The sequence below is a fragment of the Sebastes umbrosus genome, chromosome 21 (assembly GCF_015220745.1).
Source record: "Sebastes umbrosus isolate fSebUmb1 chromosome 21, fSebUmb1.pri, whole genome shotgun sequence".
In the NCBI taxonomy this organism is placed as follows: domain Eukaryota; kingdom Metazoa; phylum Chordata; class Actinopteri; order Perciformes; family Sebastidae; genus Sebastes; species Sebastes umbrosus.
Window position 1 is genome coordinate 13,080,314 of NC_051289.1, and position 17,720 is coordinate 13,098,033.

Below are 17,720 nucleotides of genomic sequence, written 5' to 3' on the forward strand. Positions count from 1 at the left end.
GAGGTGGAGAAACAGGAAGCCGGAGGAATAAATCTACCACACATGGGCCGTCATTCGTACAAAAAGTGTTTTTTTTTGTCCCAAGTGTTCCAGCTAGTCTCGCCCTATTGTTCTGTGATTGGCTTGTGAAGCGATGAAGTTGCTAATATTTCATTTGCAGTTGGCCAGTTAGCTATCTAACTTGCTAATTCCACTTTCATGCTACACTGGTTTTTATACTTGCCAACCCTCCCACTTTTCCCAGGAGACTCCCGTTTTTCATCGCCCTCTCCCAGTTTCCTTACAAATTCTTCCCAGATTTGTGACAGATCTCCACACCTTTTCGTCGTCTGAACCCGTTTCTGACACTGTTCAGCGTGTATAGGGACAACAACACAGCTACACCTAATGTTATTTTTAAATGGAAGAGAGCTGCCCGTGACACAACATTGAGCCGAGCTCGCCGCTGGGTCACAGCGTGCGGCGCCACCAAAGTTGGGCTTTGCTTGACGCAGAGAGAAGCCATCAGGGCGCGGCACAAGCCATTGGAAATAATGGGTTTTCAGAGCGCAGTGGTGTTGTTGTCGCATTGTGTGTGAAAGGGCCTTCAGTGAGTGAGAGACGGAGAGAGAAATTAAGAGTACCAAGAGAAAGAAATACTCAAGTTATAAAATATGAATGAATAAAATGAATGAATGAAACGCCTATTAGTTTATGCCAGAGATTCACACCAGAGGGGTGAATTATTATATATTATTTTCTGAGAATTAAGTAAAATTGAAGTAGGTCTATTTAACATAAAAAATGCTGTTACAGTGTACTTATTATTTTGCTATTTTCATTCTTTAAAAGTCACCAGAAAGCAGGAAACAAAGTCTTTGAAAGCCCTGAAGGCAAACTTCTCCCATGTTCAAAATGAGCAGTCGAGACAACGAGTACTAACTAATCACAGCACAGTAGTACTAGCCAATCACAACACAGCAGGGCGGGACTAGGCTTAACACTCTTGGGGCGGAAAAAAATAAATAACGCACAAAAATAACCTCTGAATTCCAAATTAAATGTGTTCAGCTTTGAAGTCTAGATTTATCTCATAATGAACCAGAACAGATTCTTAGTTTCAGTCATAAAAGAATAGAAGAAGGAAATTGTTCCGAACTGAGTCCGACCAGTGTTTTTTTCCTTGATAAATTATAAAAACAGAGACACACAGGCTCATTAATACGAAAATTATTTGTGTGTGTTCTTGAAAGTAAATGAGTTCATGTCTACCAGGGCTGTGTATTGGCTAGAATCTGGCGATACGATACATATCATGATACAGGGGTTCTGATTCAATATATTGCGATATAGTAAGCAAGGCTATATATTGTGATTTTTTAAAATCTAATTATAAGAAAACTGTCATAGAATAAAGATCGTATTTACCATATTCAACCACTGTACAATTAATTAAAAATCAATAGTGTTTTTGAGAATTAATACAGTATAACAAAACACATTATGCCCTTATGTCTATATGTGTATGAGAGGGAGAGAGATACATTTCATTAGTGTTGTTGCAGCAGGTGCTCTATAGGTGCTCTATAGGTGCTCTATAGTATTCAGCACTGTGTGTCCCCTGTATGCACTTAATGTACACGTAGAGTGTGTTAGTTTGTGTGGGTGTGTTGACGTCTCGACGTAGACCAGAGGCATAAAAGGTGATTAGTGAGCTGATGAGATTACGCTCTGTCCATGGTATTAGTTGATTAGTAGACTTATCTGAGGATTATGGGCCTTTTGGCTTTCACTGATAGAGCAAAACAGAAAGCTGGGCGAAGATGAAAGTCCCTCCGACGTCATCATTTTCTTTTGAAAACCTAAGGCTGGATTTAGTTTTTTTTTCCATTATCATTTAATTGTGGCCCGATAAGCTTAAAAGCAAAAACATGTCTTCCATTCCAAACATCAACATGTTTTTTACTCATTTACACTAAACAGAGGAGCTTCCACCTCAGGGTCATTATTTCTAGGCCCAGTCTCCTTTTTTAAAAACTCTTCCTCTCCATACTCTGGTGAGCAGAGAAGCCCCTCTCTCATCCATCACCCTGGCATCTCCGCTGGTCCTCCCACACTTTCTCCGCGTGTCTGTCCGATGCAGAACACCTTCTCCTGCTCATACACATTCAGCGGCGACGTTATCTCCCCCCCTCCTTTCCCGATGAATAAATTGAATGCATCGAATGTGTGTTTGAGGACGCGGAGAAAAGGTCTCGTCAGACAAGGGAGGCGACAAGGTGATTCTGGGGAGCGACAGGAGTTTAACTCCTGTTGTGACACGGGGATGTTTGGGACGGTGAAAGGCATGTTGGGAGAAGCTCACACACGTTGTTGTTGGGCGCTGGTGCTGCTTTTAACATGGCTGCGAGCCAGTCTTAAGATGTGGGGAGCCATACAGAGTAATTGCATTGATTTCTTCATTGGCAGAAGGTCTCCACCTCCCTGGAGCTCTTTTATATCATCTAGCTCTGTGTGCTGCTCTCTGCACTCTAAACATAACCTCATATATGTTGTAACAACACTAAATACACACTGCGTCTTTAGGAGGGATTGTGAATACATTATTCACATATAAGCAGATAGGTTTTTCTCAGGTTATCGTTTGGCAAGCACAAACTCTTGCACAAATAGCAATAACCTAGTGGAAAGGTGTTCTTTGATATTCACTCAAGCTAAGTTTCTGAATGCTCAAAATCACCCTCAATGCTAAAATGATGCCCTGAGTGTTCGTTTCTCCACCTCTTTTAAGCCCTAAAGAAAGGGCGTTGTCTCACCCTGATTGGCCGAGAGGGGAATGCACCAAGATGCTCTCAATTCTGAATTAGGAGCCATCAGTCCCCCACATCAACACCCTGAGCAACAGGTGATCTGAATAACCCTCCAATCAACTCCGGAGAATTGTGACATTCAGCTAAAATTAATTGGGAAAGGGAAATGACAGCAGGTCAAAAACAAAACATCTTGTATTTATATTTCATTTATTTTACCTTTATTTTACCAGGATAATCATATTTAGATTTCCTAGCCAAGACGGCAGCATAAAAGTTTCCCACACAAAAGCACAATTAACAGACTTAAAAACAAAACAGCAAAAAGTTAAAAAAACAACATAAAATTTTACATAACAGATTTAAAAAAAAAAACAGCAAATTGCATCAACCAATGAATTAGCAGTGTCATTCAGTAACAGTACAAGTGCATTTCAGCATAATTTCTTGGTTACTGCTGACATCACAATTTATCTGTGGGCACCCATATATACCGATGAGCATACCAAAATATGTAAAATGTAATTCACTGCAGAGCTACCTTACCTATCTTCCTACACCTTAACATCAGCTGTCCCTGCTCAGAGGACATAATGAGGTAAACCTGTTTGCACTCTCCTTGATGGAGCTGCTGATCTACCCTAACCTCCCAAGCAGAACAACAACTAAGAAAATCACACAATAGGGTGAACTCAACTTTATCAAATAAACTGAAACATTGGACCGAAACTAATAATCAAGCAGACACAAAAACACAGTTAATGTTGGGGAACAGGGCCTAGATAGACAGCTATTGTTGTTAAATAAACATACAGATAGTAGCTTTACAGCACATCCTTAGACTTTAGACACATGCACATATTTAGTAAATTATATAGTAGCAGATTTCTTCAAGGAAATACAAAATGTTTAATATAAGTAGTGGGTTTTTGCTTCAACAGCAGACATATAGATACATCAACCTATTTTTATGTAATGACGATATTAGAAAAAAAAGGATTTGGGTGCAAACAGAGGTAAGAAATGAGGAATTTAGAACACGGTGGCTGGCTGCCTTTGCTCCTCGGCTGTATCATTGCGTGCCTGATGAATATCCAATCAGCACAGTCAATTTGCTGAGTCATGCTCGGGTTGCTTTCAAATACCCTGCGGGTCTCGGGGAATAATTAAGGAACACGGTTTCCCGTCCCGTCGAGGTTTACCCACCTATTTGTTTATTTCTTTGCCTCGGTTAATGGGGGACCTGGCAGTGAAGTACTTCTTTATTTTAATATATTTCACATCTGCTTTTCATTTGTCTGGAAATGTCTCAAAAATACATCCCAAAAGCCTTGTTTGCCATAATTGAAAGTAATATTCGTCAAATGTGTTTTGTTTAAAAGAAACAGAGGGATGTGGTGTAGGAAAAAATAACACTCAGCCTTGATCATCTTGCTATATGAAACAAAAAAAAACAATAGTATTCATCTTTTTAAAATAAAAACAAAGATGTTTAATCTCCAGAAACTATACACGAAGACTTTCTACTGCGTTCCACCTCTAGTCTCCTAATGTTATTCATTCTTTTGCATTTCAGTGATACTGCTGTGTTCTCTGAGCTTGCTGATGCATAGAAATAAGTGCACTTTAAAGTTTCGTGACTTGAAAAAGCAAGGCGCCACGCCTGTCGGAAGTGGTTCAATTACCAACTCTAATATTGGAATGGAAAAGGGACAAGAATGCTTGTATTTCTTCTTGGACCCATTTTATGTAATCTTTTGCCATTTCACTATCTCTATCTCTCTCTCACTCTCTCTCTCTCTCTCTCTCTCTCTCTCTCTCTTGCATTTCCTTGTGCTCCGCAGTTTAGGGCCGTAGCATTAGCAATTCTAATGGAATGGAGCGCTTTTCTTAGTTTGATCGGCTGGGAGTGATACGAGGAGGATTTTTACGGAGAGGGAGCAAGTATCAAAGGCGCAGGGACAAGACGATAGCAGAACAGGATGATAGCGCTATCTTATCTGCAACAGGCGACGAGGAACATAGTAGATGTAGATGCAAAAAAAAAAAGTGAATCTCATAAAAAATTCATTGCAGCCAGGTAAAACTGAGTTCAACTCAGCTTTAGAAGTTTTTAATCTCAGTCATCGGCGTGCATTATTTGAAATTAACTGACCCAATCTTTGGGCTGCATTGAATTGGGGCTTTTTGTGTTGCTCCTGTTGCTGGTCCACCACACAAAAGATGGATGTCAGCAGTTTTGCATAATCCAGAGATGGTTGTACACACAGCCTCTTTCTCAGGTGACGCTTGGGAAGTTTTTAATCTCAGTCATCAGTTTGCATCATTTCAAATTAACTGACCCAATCTTTAGGCTGCATTTGATTGGCATTTTATTGTTGCTCCTGTTGCTGGTTTACCACACAAAAAATCACAAAGCTGGATGTCAGCAGCCTTGCATAATCCAGAGTTGGTTGTACTCACAGCCTCTTTCTCAGCTGACTCTTGGGAAGTTTTTAATCTCCGTCATCAGCTTGCATTATTTGCAATTAACTGAGCCAATATTTGGGCTGCATTGGATTGATCTTTTATTGTTGCTCCTGTTGCTGGTCCACCACACAAAAGCTGGATGTCAGCAGCATTGCATAATCCAGAGTTGGTGTTACTCGCAGCCTCTCTTTCTCTGGTTACAGCTGTTACTAGGATGCCATCTGGGTTATCGCACTGTGTGAGGAAGCAAGGTGCAGACAGGTGTGTGTGTGTATACAAGCATGCATGAATAGCTGCTTGTGTGTGTCGGGGTCCGCCATTGTATCTGCCAGTGTGTGTGTGTGTGAGTGCCCTCGCCGCCTTGTCCTGTCTGCTCCGGCCCAGCAGCTGCCACCCCAGGCCAGATAGGATGACATGACCTTCCCTGGTAATGAAAAGGCACTGACAAATCACTGTCTGCTTCTCATAGGGATAAGAGAGGAGGAGGGATGCTGCCGACACCACCTCCTCTGTGTTTTTATTACTATTTTTTTTGTCTTCATTCGCGTCCAAAAAGCGTGGCTCTCGTCGGGGGTCTGGCATCGCACAACAAACGCTGCTGTTTACGACCGAGGAGATGATGAGATCTGCTTCGCCCTCTCTGTCTGCGCTGGGCTCCCTGCCTCTTTTTTTTTTTTTTTCCTCCAGCCCCAAATTGGCCTTGGTTTTTTTTGGATGGGGATTGTCTTGGCAAAGATGTGAAGAGGATATGCCTGGTTGCGCACCAGTCGTCTCAGCAATCTATTAGTGGAGAAGTGTCCCCCCCTTTTTTTAAACCTGCAGTGTTTTCTTTTCTAGAACATTTAAAACCTTAAGCCGGAGCTTTATCTCGTTTTTTCTTTATTTCCGGGGAGTGGTGGATGGGAAAGACTATTGTGTGTATGACTCACCTGTTACGGCTGGTACTGTTGTGGTCTCATCCTCACACCCACACCAGCACCCTCTGTGCTTCCTCCTGCAAGCTGTTCCCTTAAAAAAAAGCTATTTTTCCTTCTCGTTGTCTTCCTTTTACTTGTGCATCATTCTCTCTTCACACACATTTCCATTAGACTCTGACACACAGACACTTGACATTGATCGCCAGGCTGACTGGGTCATGTTTTATATTCCACATCGTGGTGAGCTGGCAGTGCGTCTCACGGTCTGAGCCCGGCTCCCTTTGGTGGCAGCGTGACTGCATGGTGCTGCTGGCTACACACACACACACACACACACACAGAAAAGGCTGTGTATGTATGCGTTTGCTATATTATGAATGATTTGCCCAGCTTAAAATCATACTTGTTAATAGGCCCTTCAGCACCAGCAGCAGAAGAGAAAATGATCTCTTTGTCGATTTTTGTCGATGTGGCCTTGGAAGAAGACGGAAAACAAAGTCGAATTTTAATTTCTTAATCAAATTTCAATTAACCTCTGCAGGTAAATCGATCGGAAGCGTATTGACGTGCAGCAGCTTCTCTTATAGCCAGCTGTATCAGTATAGGCACCATATATATGCTATAGGTTAGAGTTGATAACAGTGTTGTGTTGAGGTTTTGCACCCCCTGAAATATTAATCACTGGCCACTTCCTCCTTGTTCAGTGCATGATCAGCAGCCTGCCAGCCACTTTATCCTCAACCTACCTCGCCGTGCACGTCTCCAAACAGCATTCTAATATATTATTAATGGTCTCACAGTTGCACAGAACAGCCCTCCACCCACAAGTATCCATTACTCCCTCACAGCGCAGTTAACCAATATGAACTGCAGAACAAATTGGTCCAATTAATTTAAATTAAGGTGGAGAGGGAGAGAGAGCGGGGGGGAAAGAGAGGGGAGACAGTCCAAAAATGATGAGACGGTGTTCATCACTCTGAAATGAAGGTGTTTATTTGAGGGTTGATTTTCCATCACATGTCCATCACACTATTGTACAACTTTTGTGTTATCTGAAAACCACCTGCGTCACATGGCTTTAAAAGAAGATCATTTTACGTAAATGAAGAATGCCAGGATTATTCTTGTAATCTTCATTTGTATATATATAAAGATATCAGCATGGCCAGTAGCTAAGCAACAGTTGCACCATAAATATATTGTCTATGAAAACTTATCTTTTTGACGTAAGGTTCAGTTAAAGTGGCAGTAGGCAGAATGTTTTGTTGGCATCATTGGGCAAAAAATTCCATAATATGGACGAATATGGAGCGCTGCCTTGTTTGACCGTTTGATCAGAGTTTGTGAGTGACTGACAGCTGCTCAGACGGCAAAGCTCCAGCTCGGCTCTGATTGGTTGTTTTCCTCCGGTCTGTGAAATCTTGCAGATGCCATTAGGAGCACCGGAGGACACAGAGGCACAAGATTTTTTACCTGTCTCATGCACTACTGTCAGGATATAGTGACCTTTTTTTATAAAAATAACTTTTTTTAAATCATATTTGCTCCATTTCTACCCCACTGCAGCTTTAAGTGAAACAGATACATTTTTTAATTCGGCTAAAAAGAAGCGCTCCATTGACCCTTTCTCTTCTCTCTTTTTTTTTCCCCACAGGAAGCGGCCTGACAATGACTTTTATCCCTCGAGCACAGACGTTCCCCAGCTTTCTGTCTGATGAACAGGAGGAGAGTCAGGAACAGGCACCGTCGCCCTCTAGTGGCCGTGAATCAAGTTGCAGCCTGAGACCCCTTCAATGACAGAGAATTGCTCCACCAAAACTGGACACTTTCCCCACCACTGTAGAGAGGATGTAGAAATATGTATAGTGACATGTGTAATATATCATTTCCTGGTGATACTTCAACAATAGTGTCAACTGTAGAGCGAGTGGTACATGATGAAAAGGGATCCTGAAAAGGACCCGCGTGGTGTGTGACAGCAGCAGTAGCGTCAAAGATTGCACCAAAAAATCCTGTAAGTGTAGTTTTGATGTGTTTTTATGTTGTCATTATGCTGTTGGAGCCAGCAGGACCCACTTTTTAAAATCACTGCATTACACCTTACAAGAAGTTAGAGGTACAAACGCATCAAGGCCCACTAAAACAATGTTAAAAAAAGCTTTTGTTCTGCAATTGATGAAATCACACATTCAACACTGTGCAGCCTCAGCAACCACTTTAAGAGAAACTATATCATTTTCAACACATAATCCTCCCCAAATTTACAGTACTTCGCTCCCTCTCTAGAATGTGAAATTGATCAATGCCTTACACAGAAAACAGCTGGCAGTGATGAATCAGCTGAAGCCCTTAATCGGTTACAACCAACAAACAAGTCATCCAGAAAATGTAATTCAACGATATAGGAGTGGACTCTCATGTCAGAAATGGTATAATGCAATGCTTCTCACAGCCTCTACTTTTAAACTGCCAACCCCTACGTTACACAAAGCAGAGCAATTTGATTTTAATAGCTTCCCAGCTCCTCTCCAGCGTCATAATATAGACAGTATATCTGATAACTGGTTCATTAGCAAAAAAAAGGAGAGAAGTGAGATGTTGGTGACCAGATGGGGCGAGTTATGCAAAGCAGAAGTACATCACGGCATCATGGGACTCAGATGTGGATCATTTGCGACGAAACATCATGTTCATTTTTTTTGCCCTGCTGGTATGTTATGTTCATATACAAGTTCAAATTTAGAAGAGAATATTAGCATCAATATATTTCACTGAGAAAAATCTGTGCTCAGTAAAATATACAAAAGCAGGCAAAAGTCATTAAAGGAAAAGTTTAACATTTTTGGGAAATGCACTCATTTGCTTTTTTTGCTGATAGTTAGACGAGAAGATTGATACCACTCTCTTATCTGTAGGACAAAATGTTAATTAGTGCACATTTTGGGAAATGCACTTATTAATAGTTTAACATTTTGGGAAATGCACTTATTTGTTTTCTTGGTGAGAGTTAGACGAGAAGATTGATACCACTCACTTATGTAAGAGCGGTATAAATCTTCTCATCTAACTCCTGTCAAGAAAACAAAAAAAGTGTATTTCCCATAGTGTCCAAAGATACATTATACCGTTTTGTTTTCCATCCATTAGCGACAATATAGAAACTAGAAAACAATTATATTAGCAAACAAATCTTTTCAGTGAATCCTTTCTGTGGCATGTGAGTGACATTTATCCCTGAGTAGTACACGACTGCTGTGACGATAATGTTCTCTGCATTGTCCTCCTCGAGTAAGAAGTGCCTTCCGACACAGACCGCAGAGTGTGAGACCTACATGTAAAACCAAAGCATCCTTCTTTGGGCTTTGAGTTTAGCTCTGTAGCCTAACTTCAACACATTTTTGAAAAGTCTTAAGTTCCTCTTATATAAACTGTCGACCCAGCTGTGAAATGCCGTGTCACACCTTAACCACTTAGCAAAACCTAACCAGAGCTCTTTTAGAAAAAGATGAGAAAGACACTTTTTGCCTGTCGGTGGCCGTCAGCAGACACTTCATTCATCTCGTTAGATATTTGTGGTAAAAAGTGGTAGTGCTTTTTCGTTACGTTAAAGAAAGGCACGGATCCAGAAATTCCAGCAACAACTATGAAATTAAATTCCAGTGACAATCAGTTTGAGGCAGCAAAGCAGTCCTTTAATGTCAAACTTAATCACTTATTTGAATGTGTTTTGTTGTTAAAAGATTCCTGTAGAACTGGAGATACAAGCATTTATTTGTGTTGGAGTTTAGTCACTTTATTTTGTATATTGTATTTAAAAGAACTTCATATTAATTTGAGCCTCAAACTAAGTGCCCATCTACATGTGTCTGCATCACAGAGCCCATAGCAACAGTATGTAGATGGACAGTTGTTGACATATCTGGCCACATTTCTAGTTGTCCTGAGTCTTAGCTCAAGTGTGGTTAATAAATGTATTTATAATTGTTCCACTACATCTGGAGCGTTAAAGCAGTAGGGTACTAACTGGAGAAGACTGGAGAAAGTTCTAGTTGACTATGTGTATCATTTGCAAATTTGTGTTGTTTATCGTAGCCATTCACTTGTTTGTAGGTATGACGTGTCAAATTTCTGTTATTGTTATACAGTATATGATTGTGTTTGTGTCCATCACGTTTTGTGTTCCGTTACTGTCAGATTATATGTTAATAGCACTTTGAATACATTGAGTGTAGGACTACAGTTTTCACTAAATGTACATATGTAATGTTTTTGATGATAAAAAAAAGTAATAAATTGAATGTTCTATCATGTACCGGCATATTTTTTTATGCTAACAGGAATGTTGAATGTAAGGTAAGTAACATTTTAGGAATTTCTTTTTGGGAAATACGCTTTGCTTTTGCGGAGAGTTAAATAAGAAGATTTATACTACTCTTATGTAAATATGAAGCTATAGAGCCAGTCCAGTTAGCTTACCTTTAGGGCAAACAACTAGCCTGGCCCTCTCCAAAGGTAAATCCATCAATAGTTTTTCAATAGATTTGTGTCTAGAAGGTAACATGCAAATTGTGAAACTCTCGAGAGATGGTTGGTTAGGCATTGACCTCAAATAGTTAAAGGTCCCATATTGTAAAAAGTGAGATTTTTATATCCTTATTATAAAGCAGGTATAAGGGCTATAAATACTGTGAAAGTATCGAAACGCTCAGTCCGTGGAGAAATAGACACAGCCTGTATTCAGAAACTGCCTTTAAATGAACTGAAAGAATTTCTGTAATTTTGTGATGTCACAAATATACAATATATATGGTGCCTTCAAATGGGGTCGTGTTTACCGTGTTTACGAGAAGAGTCCATATGAACGCCCCCCTCTTGTGGTATTCACGACCTCGTAAGAGAGCTTTGAGTACACACGTTGTGACGTGTTTGTTGACGTTGTCAGAAAAGGCGGAGGCCAAGGAAGTACATTTTTCGGTGCATAGTACGTTAATATAGTGTAATTTTAGTCATATATTGTTTTTCTTTATAATTTTATAATTATGTCTGGGGGTAATGCTGAAATTCCCAACGGCCTCATCTTTTTCCTCTGTCATCACGCCTTTGCATATCCTGCATTATGTTACCCCCTTGCTAAATTGTTAGCCTCTGTGGCTTCTAGACGCAGACAGTAACGTTAATATTGCCGTTGCTTAGCAGCGGTCTTCTCACGACTTAACCACTTGAACGCCCAACATATCGCCCAAAACACGATCTCACGAGTTTCGTTTGAAGGCACTATTTATTTCCTGTTGCAGTGTATGTGAATGACATCAGCTGACAGGAAGTAAACATGGACCCAAGTTGTTGCCTAGCAACACAATTCCATTGAAATGTGCTAAAACGGAGCGTTTCAGACAGGAGGGTGAATACAGGAATATTCAGGCAGACAGTATGAGGAAAATAAAGTTTTTTTTTTGGGTGAGTGGTATCAATCTTCTCATTTAACTTTCAGCAAGAAAGTGAATATGCTAATTGCCAAAAATGTCAAACTATTCCTTGAAGAATTCAAGCACAAACTTGAAGATCATTTGGTTGACTAGAAATAATTTCCAGTCATCGCTCTAAGGATTCTTTCTGTTTAGTTTCGTCTTCTCACTCTCCCACTTCACAGGAAATCACCGAGGTAGTGGCTATGGCATTGTTTTATTTATATCACATGGGTGTCATTTACAGTCAAACACATCAGTTTCGGTATCGCTGGCCACGCACACACACAGCATCACAAGTATCACAGTCAAACGTACAGTCGCAGCTTCTGCTGTTTTGCCGGAAACAGCGAGACGAGAGAATGAAGGCAAAAAAACTTGTGATTCCAAACTATATTGTCCCTTTTATGTTCCACATTTCTAGCTTGTCCACATTTGTCTTGTTTCCTAGCAGGATAGCCTGCATATCCATTACTGCCTCTGCCACTGCCTCCATTTCTATGGAGATAAATGAATCACATTACACATAAACAACACACAGCTTAATGGCACTACCATAAACCTTATTGATTTACAAAAAGGCGAGCTTAGAAATCACGAAAAAAAAATATAAATACAACTTGGAAAACTTGTGACAGCTTATCATAAAAATGTTTTTTTAATTAACATTTTCAAAAACGCAAGAGTGAAAAACACATTCATCAATAAACAGTAGATAGACAAAGTATAAGGAGCTGTAAACTAAAGCGCTGGATTATCTAATTAGAGTTTAGCTTTCATAATACGAGCGCGCTGTAAGTAGAATGCAGCCATCCTAGACGGAGAGCCCCTTTGGGGGAAAGCAACAGTCTCAAGTGATGGTACAGTGCTGAGTGACTGCTTTTCTTCGCCGTTAGATGATTAGACACCATTGTCAAGCTTTGAATGGAAACCAGGAGGGATGAAAGTAAAAGGAGAGCAATTACACAGGCTTTTGTCAATCGTTTTACTCGGGGGTTAGGGAAGTGAAAAGAATGATTATGCAGGCTTTTGTTATGCTTTTTTCTGCGTGACGGGTTACTGTCAAATATTGTTTTGCCCCAAACAAATATTTCCTCAACAGTGATTATGAAGTACATACTACATTTAATTAGCGGGAGCAGGGTTGGACACAAACAAACCCGTCAGCTCTCTGAGACTTACACGAGCAGCAGCTTGTTAACTCATTTCAAACCACAGTGTGAGTATTAATCAGTGTCAGTGTGATGCCTGCATCTTATTAAAAAAATAATAACAATTAGAATCAGCGTTGCTCGTACGAGGCGCTTCGGAAAGTATTCACTTTTTGCACTATTTATTGTGTTGTAGATGTGACATGCAGAGTGAATTGGGGGAGCTTATATACACAGGTGTATGTCCAATCAATTCAATTTGCCACAGGTAGACTCCAATCAAGTTGTAGACACACCTCAAGGATAATTAAAGCAAACAGGAAGCACCTGACCACAGTTTGAACAGCACAGCAAAGGGTCTGAATGCTTATGTAAATAATAAATCTGAAAAAAATTCTAAAAACATGTTTTCACTTTGTCATTATGTGTTGTTGAGTGTAAATTGACGGGCGAAAATGACATCTATAACCCAATAAAGTGTGTACAAAGTACAATGAATCTGCTTCATTTGTGGAAAAACCACACATTCACATTACGCAGGATGTCATATTGATGTACACTCATTTATCGTGAAGCTAACGTCTGGTTTTGTGTGACCGTACGGTCTGTAGGTTGGCATAGACCGGGCAACTTTTTATCTGTCTGGACTTCTTTGCCATCCTGGGACACATAGAGACGTTCTCATAGATGTTGGGCTGTGAATATGAGGTAGATTTTGTTAGTATATGAAGTGTTAGATGAGGACATGTGACAGATGATTGGCAAAATATTAAGAAAAAAATATGTTTTTTTATGATATAAAATGACCTCATTACATTACACAGCTTACAGAAGCCATCCCGTCAGTTATTGTAAAGCAGCATTAGTTTTAAGTCAGTAAGCATAAAGTGAATCAGGTTACATGATGACAGGATGTGCTGTATCAAACATAATTAATAGTAACGGGTTTATAATTAAGTGCATGCCTGAAGAGAAGGTAAGGGAGGGCCTTAAACGTGTCAAGTGTAAAGACAAGAGTAGATATGATGACTAGTGTGAGGCTCACCTGTCTCTGAGATGGGTGCAGTTTGACTCGGTACTCCTCTCTCCTGTTCCTCTTCCTGTGGGGATTATTGGACAAAAAGTAAACAAATTACACTGGAGGTGCGGCTAAAGAATAAAAATGCATGATTTTTTTCACAAGTGGGCAATTTCAGATGCATCCTCACACTTTTCTGATACGTTCTTTTGTGTAAATTTCTTCTGAAAGCAACAATAATCTAAGAATGGTGTCCCATTTTTAGCCATGCTGAAAGCTAGTTGCTCTAAAGATGACTGTATTGGTCTGTTGGTCAGAGCACCACTCTCTAGACTGAAACAACTATTGGATGGATTTACTATGAAATGTTACCCTAACCCCTTGTAACCTTAACCCATTCATGGTCCCCATAGGATGAGTCGGATAAATCCGAGGACCAGAAAAAACACATTTCTAATCTCTGCTTTTTCTTGTGAATTACAGGTACTCAATAATTTTACCTCTTTCGGTGTATAGAAATTATTTAAAGGTCCCATATTGTAAAAAGTGAGATTTTCATGTCTTTTCTTATTATAAAGCAGGTTTAAGAGCTATTGAAATAGTGTTGAAACGCTCAATCCATAGAGAAATACACACAGCCCGTATTCAGAAACTGTGCCTTTAAACAAGCTGTCAGGATTTCTGTAATTTTGTGATGTCACAAATACACAATATATATATAGTTTTAAAAAGTAAACATTCTAAATATGTACCAGTTTATTTCCTGTTGCAGTGTATGTGAATGACATCAACTGACAGGAAGTAAACATGGACCCAAGCTGTTGCCTAGCAACGCAATTCTGTTGCAATTCCATTGAAATGTGCTTAAACGGAGCATTTCAGACAGGAGGGTAAATAAAGGCATATTCAGGCAGATGGTATGAGGAAAATAAAGGGTTTTTTGAACATGTAAGCATGCAAACATGTTCTAGTATAAACCCAAAATACAAGTATGAACCTGAAAATGAGCATGATATGGAACCTTTAAATAAAACAAGAAAAACAAATAGCTCCTTGGTTGAGGTTGTAGACTGTAGACGTGGCTTCATTTTAAGAGGCCACAGGCTAAACAGTTTTGGAACTGCTGCTCTAGCAACACCATGAAGTTGCTATTTTTGTGTTTTTATTGAAATTAAATTTGGTACATATATCTTAATGACTTTGGTGATCCCCTCACTTATCCACCAACAAATCCCAACAGCTACTTGACAGATTGGCACAAAATTTGTTTCAGACATTCATGGGTGATAATCCTTAAAACTTCCCATGACTTTTCCCCCTAGCCCCACCATTGACAGTTGTGGTTTTGACTGAAATGTCTACTGGATGGATTACTATGAAATCTGGTACATACAGTATATTATGTCGACTCAGCTCTTTTGTTTCAAACTTCAAAGAACCCATATCATACAATCAAGATTTGGATTTGGAAGATATATGAAACCACACTGTGGGATCTTACATGCGCTTCACTGCTAGTATGATGATGGCGATGAGTAGAATAAGCCCAGCAGCTCCAGCCCCGATGTAAATATACATCATGTACACGGATAGGCTGAATCCACCTGAAAATGAGATCAAATAATGAAAAATACCATAACAGCCTGAAAGCAATGGTTTCCTCTTCAAGAGAACAAGTGTGGTTTTATTTGTATTTGTGGTGAATGACATACATTCACACTCATTGTTTGCTCATGACTCACAGACACCTCACATTAAATGTAGTGTGCAGACACACACATGTCCCTAGTAACAGTACTCAGAGATGTGCCACAGGATGTTGTGGTTTCAGCAGGTGTGAGTGTGCTGAGAGATTAACTTCACAAGCATTGTTTTACTGTATTATTTATGTGTCATCAATCCCAGTGACATATTTGCATCTATAAATCATTTTTTAAGTATGGGAAATGATTCATCATCCAGCCATAAGGCCATATATATATGTGTGTATGTTAACTACTGCATGATGTCTGTCTTTGTACCTGGAGGAGGCACAGTGAGCAGCACGGTGGTGGTCCGCACACCTGCATCCGTGCTGAAAGTGCAGCGGTAGAAACCGCTGTCTTCGTGCACCACACCCGCCAGGTGCAGACTGACGTCCAGGCTGTCTGCACAGTTGACCCTTCCCCTGTCGCTGTAGTCCTCGCCCACCAGGCCTCCCTCCACCTTCTTGCACACTCCGATGATGCCCCAGGGCTTGCCGTGGGGCATCTTCTCCAAAATGACCTGGTAAACGGTGCCGTTGTGCTCGTGGTTACAGCTGATGTTCAGGTTGTTGTCGAGCTCAGCCACCAACTCCGTGTCTGTCGTGATCACCTCTGGGGTGGGGGGCTCTGTGCTGTTGTTGTCATCTTCTGGGGGCTCATCTGTGAAGGAGGACACACAGGAAATAGCTTGTCAACGAAAGAAAGAAATACATGACGGAAATGAAAGAATCTATAAAGTTTCATTTCCATCATTCAGTTGGGGGCGCAGTGATTTAACACAGCTCAACATTTCCACTCAGCAATTTTCTGCCACGTCTTTTTACCTAAATCTTCCACCTGAATGTTCCTCGTCCAGGGGCCTTGGGGGAAGGTCTGAACGGAGCAGTGGTAAAGCCCGATGTCCTGGTGAGTGACGTTCCTCATGGAAATACTTCCATCCATAGGCATGGTCCTCAGGAACTCTATCCTCTCCCGGTAATGGTGAGAAAAGGCCACTCCAAACTCCGGATGGAAAACGGCTACCGGATCCTTGTCTGGCACTTTGGTCCAGGACACCATGCTGAGGTTGCCGTCCCAGGGACACAAACAGTCGAGAACCATCCCTTCCTCCAGACGGACTGTAGCAGCCTCCATCTGCTGGACAGCAACTGGAAAGAGTGCATTTTTCTGTTCATTCACAATCTAGAAACCACGACTTGTATAAAGGTGTATATGTTTACACCTCACATGGCAAAAAAAAGGGCCATGTTTTCCCCCTAAATCTCCCCCCATTTGAAGATTAAGACAGCCATTCACAGCTTTGAGGCCATCCCTCGGTTCATGGTAATTAGGCTAATTTGAGCCGAGACTACACAAAAACACAACCGACAATAGTTAGTGATCAAGCTTCCAAGTTTTCAAAGCCTTTTATCCGAAGCTGAATGACAACTGATTTCAAGTCCAGCGATGCTCTTGGGAGAGTTCTGGCAGGGTTGTAGAATAACAATATCTCGCAAAAAAACTCACAATAACAAGCTTCCCTATCATCTTCACAGCCAATTTAAAATAAAAAAAACAAATTATGGAATAAAGACTTGTTTAGTTTTAATCACTGATGATAAATGAAAGAAAGAAAGTGATGAAACTACATCAAACTTTTTCAGAGTACCGAGAAAACAAAAGTGAATGCCACTTTTCAACAGTCAATAAAAGTGTTGTCCTATGATACATTGCCATTCTTTAAAAAAAATAAAGATCTCAACTCCATACCTTTAAGAAATGGAAGAAAGATGAGTACCACAAAGTACCAGTGGTCCTTTTGTACAGCTTCCATCTTGCCCCACCGAGGGAGAATGAAAGCTGCATTGATGAGAGGAGTGGAGAGGCGCCCGAGCTGCACTTCCTGCCTGCTAGCTCTCTGGCTACAGAGAAACACTCCAGCAACTGGGGCACTTCATGGGAGCCCACTGTTAGCTCATTGCACACAGAGGGGCACTTTATCACCAGGGCTGGGAATGGGAGGCGAGCGTATGGCATAATGTGGCACGGTGGGATCCATACTGCCGGTTTTCCAAATCGCTACCTGAAATTCTACACATGGTTTTCATCCCTGTACACAATCATTTCCATCCTTCAATTAAGACTTTTGAGTATTCTTTGGCATGTTATAAAGCATGATTAAAGGAT

At 40.6% G+C, this 17,720-nt stretch overlaps 2 protein-coding genes across 6 annotated transcripts in view; one reads left to right on the forward strand and one right to left on the reverse strand.

Annotated features, from left to right (window-relative positions):
• Positions 1 to 10,485, forward strand: part of dok6 (docking protein 6) — a 49,043-nt gene extending 38,558 nt beyond the window's left edge. Inside the window, exon 8 of the mRNA XM_037757076.1 lies at positions 7,830 to 10,485. Within this exon, the coding sequence (XP_037613004.1) occupies positions 7,830 to 7,972 (143 nt within the window). The 3' untranslated portion in view covers positions 7,973 to 10,485. The remainder of the gene's footprint in view (positions 1 to 7,829) is intronic.
• On the reverse strand, positions 7,709 to 17,492 carry cd226 (CD226 molecule). 5 transcript variants are annotated; one of them, XM_037757072.1, is made up of 6 exons: positions 17,304 to 17,488; positions 16,379 to 16,702; positions 15,831 to 16,214; positions 15,311 to 15,413; positions 13,837 to 13,891; positions 7,709 to 8,012 (listed from the first exon to the last, which is right to left on the reverse strand). In XM_037757072.1, exons 1-6 carry the CDS (start codon positions 17,365 to 17,367, stop codon positions 7,929 to 7,931), a joined length of 1,014 nt encoding a protein of 337 aa, XP_037613000.1. In that variant the 5' UTR covers positions 17,368 to 17,488; the 3' UTR covers positions 7,709 to 7,928. The 5 variants fall into 5 exon arrangements, with proteins under 5 accessions (XP_037613000.1, XP_037613001.1, XP_037612999.1 ...); XM_037757073.1 differs by lacking the exon at positions 7,709 to 8,012 and adding an exon at positions 11,839 to 13,486 and having other exon boundaries at positions 15,873 to 16,214; positions 17,304 to 17,492; XM_037757071.1 differs by lacking the exon at positions 7,709 to 8,012 and adding an exon at positions 11,839 to 13,486 and having other exon boundaries at positions 17,304 to 17,489.
• Positions 17,493 to 17,720: the final 228 nt, after the last annotated feature.

Excerpts from the sequence above, each read along its gene's own strand:
- cd226 (XM_037757071.1), bottom strand. The coding sequence starts at position 17,367 with ATGGAAGCTGTACAAAAGGACCACTGGTACTTTGTGGTACTCATCTTT. Across the intron at positions 16,703-17,303 it reads CTTTCTTCCATTTCTTAAAG|TTGCTGTCCAGCAGATGGAG; the intron begins GTATGGAGTTGA and ends CACTCTTTCCAG. Across the intron at positions 16,215-16,378 it reads CATTCAGGTGGAAGATTTAG|ATGAGCCCCCAGAAGATGAC; the intron begins GTAAAAAGACGT and ends CCTCCTTCACAG.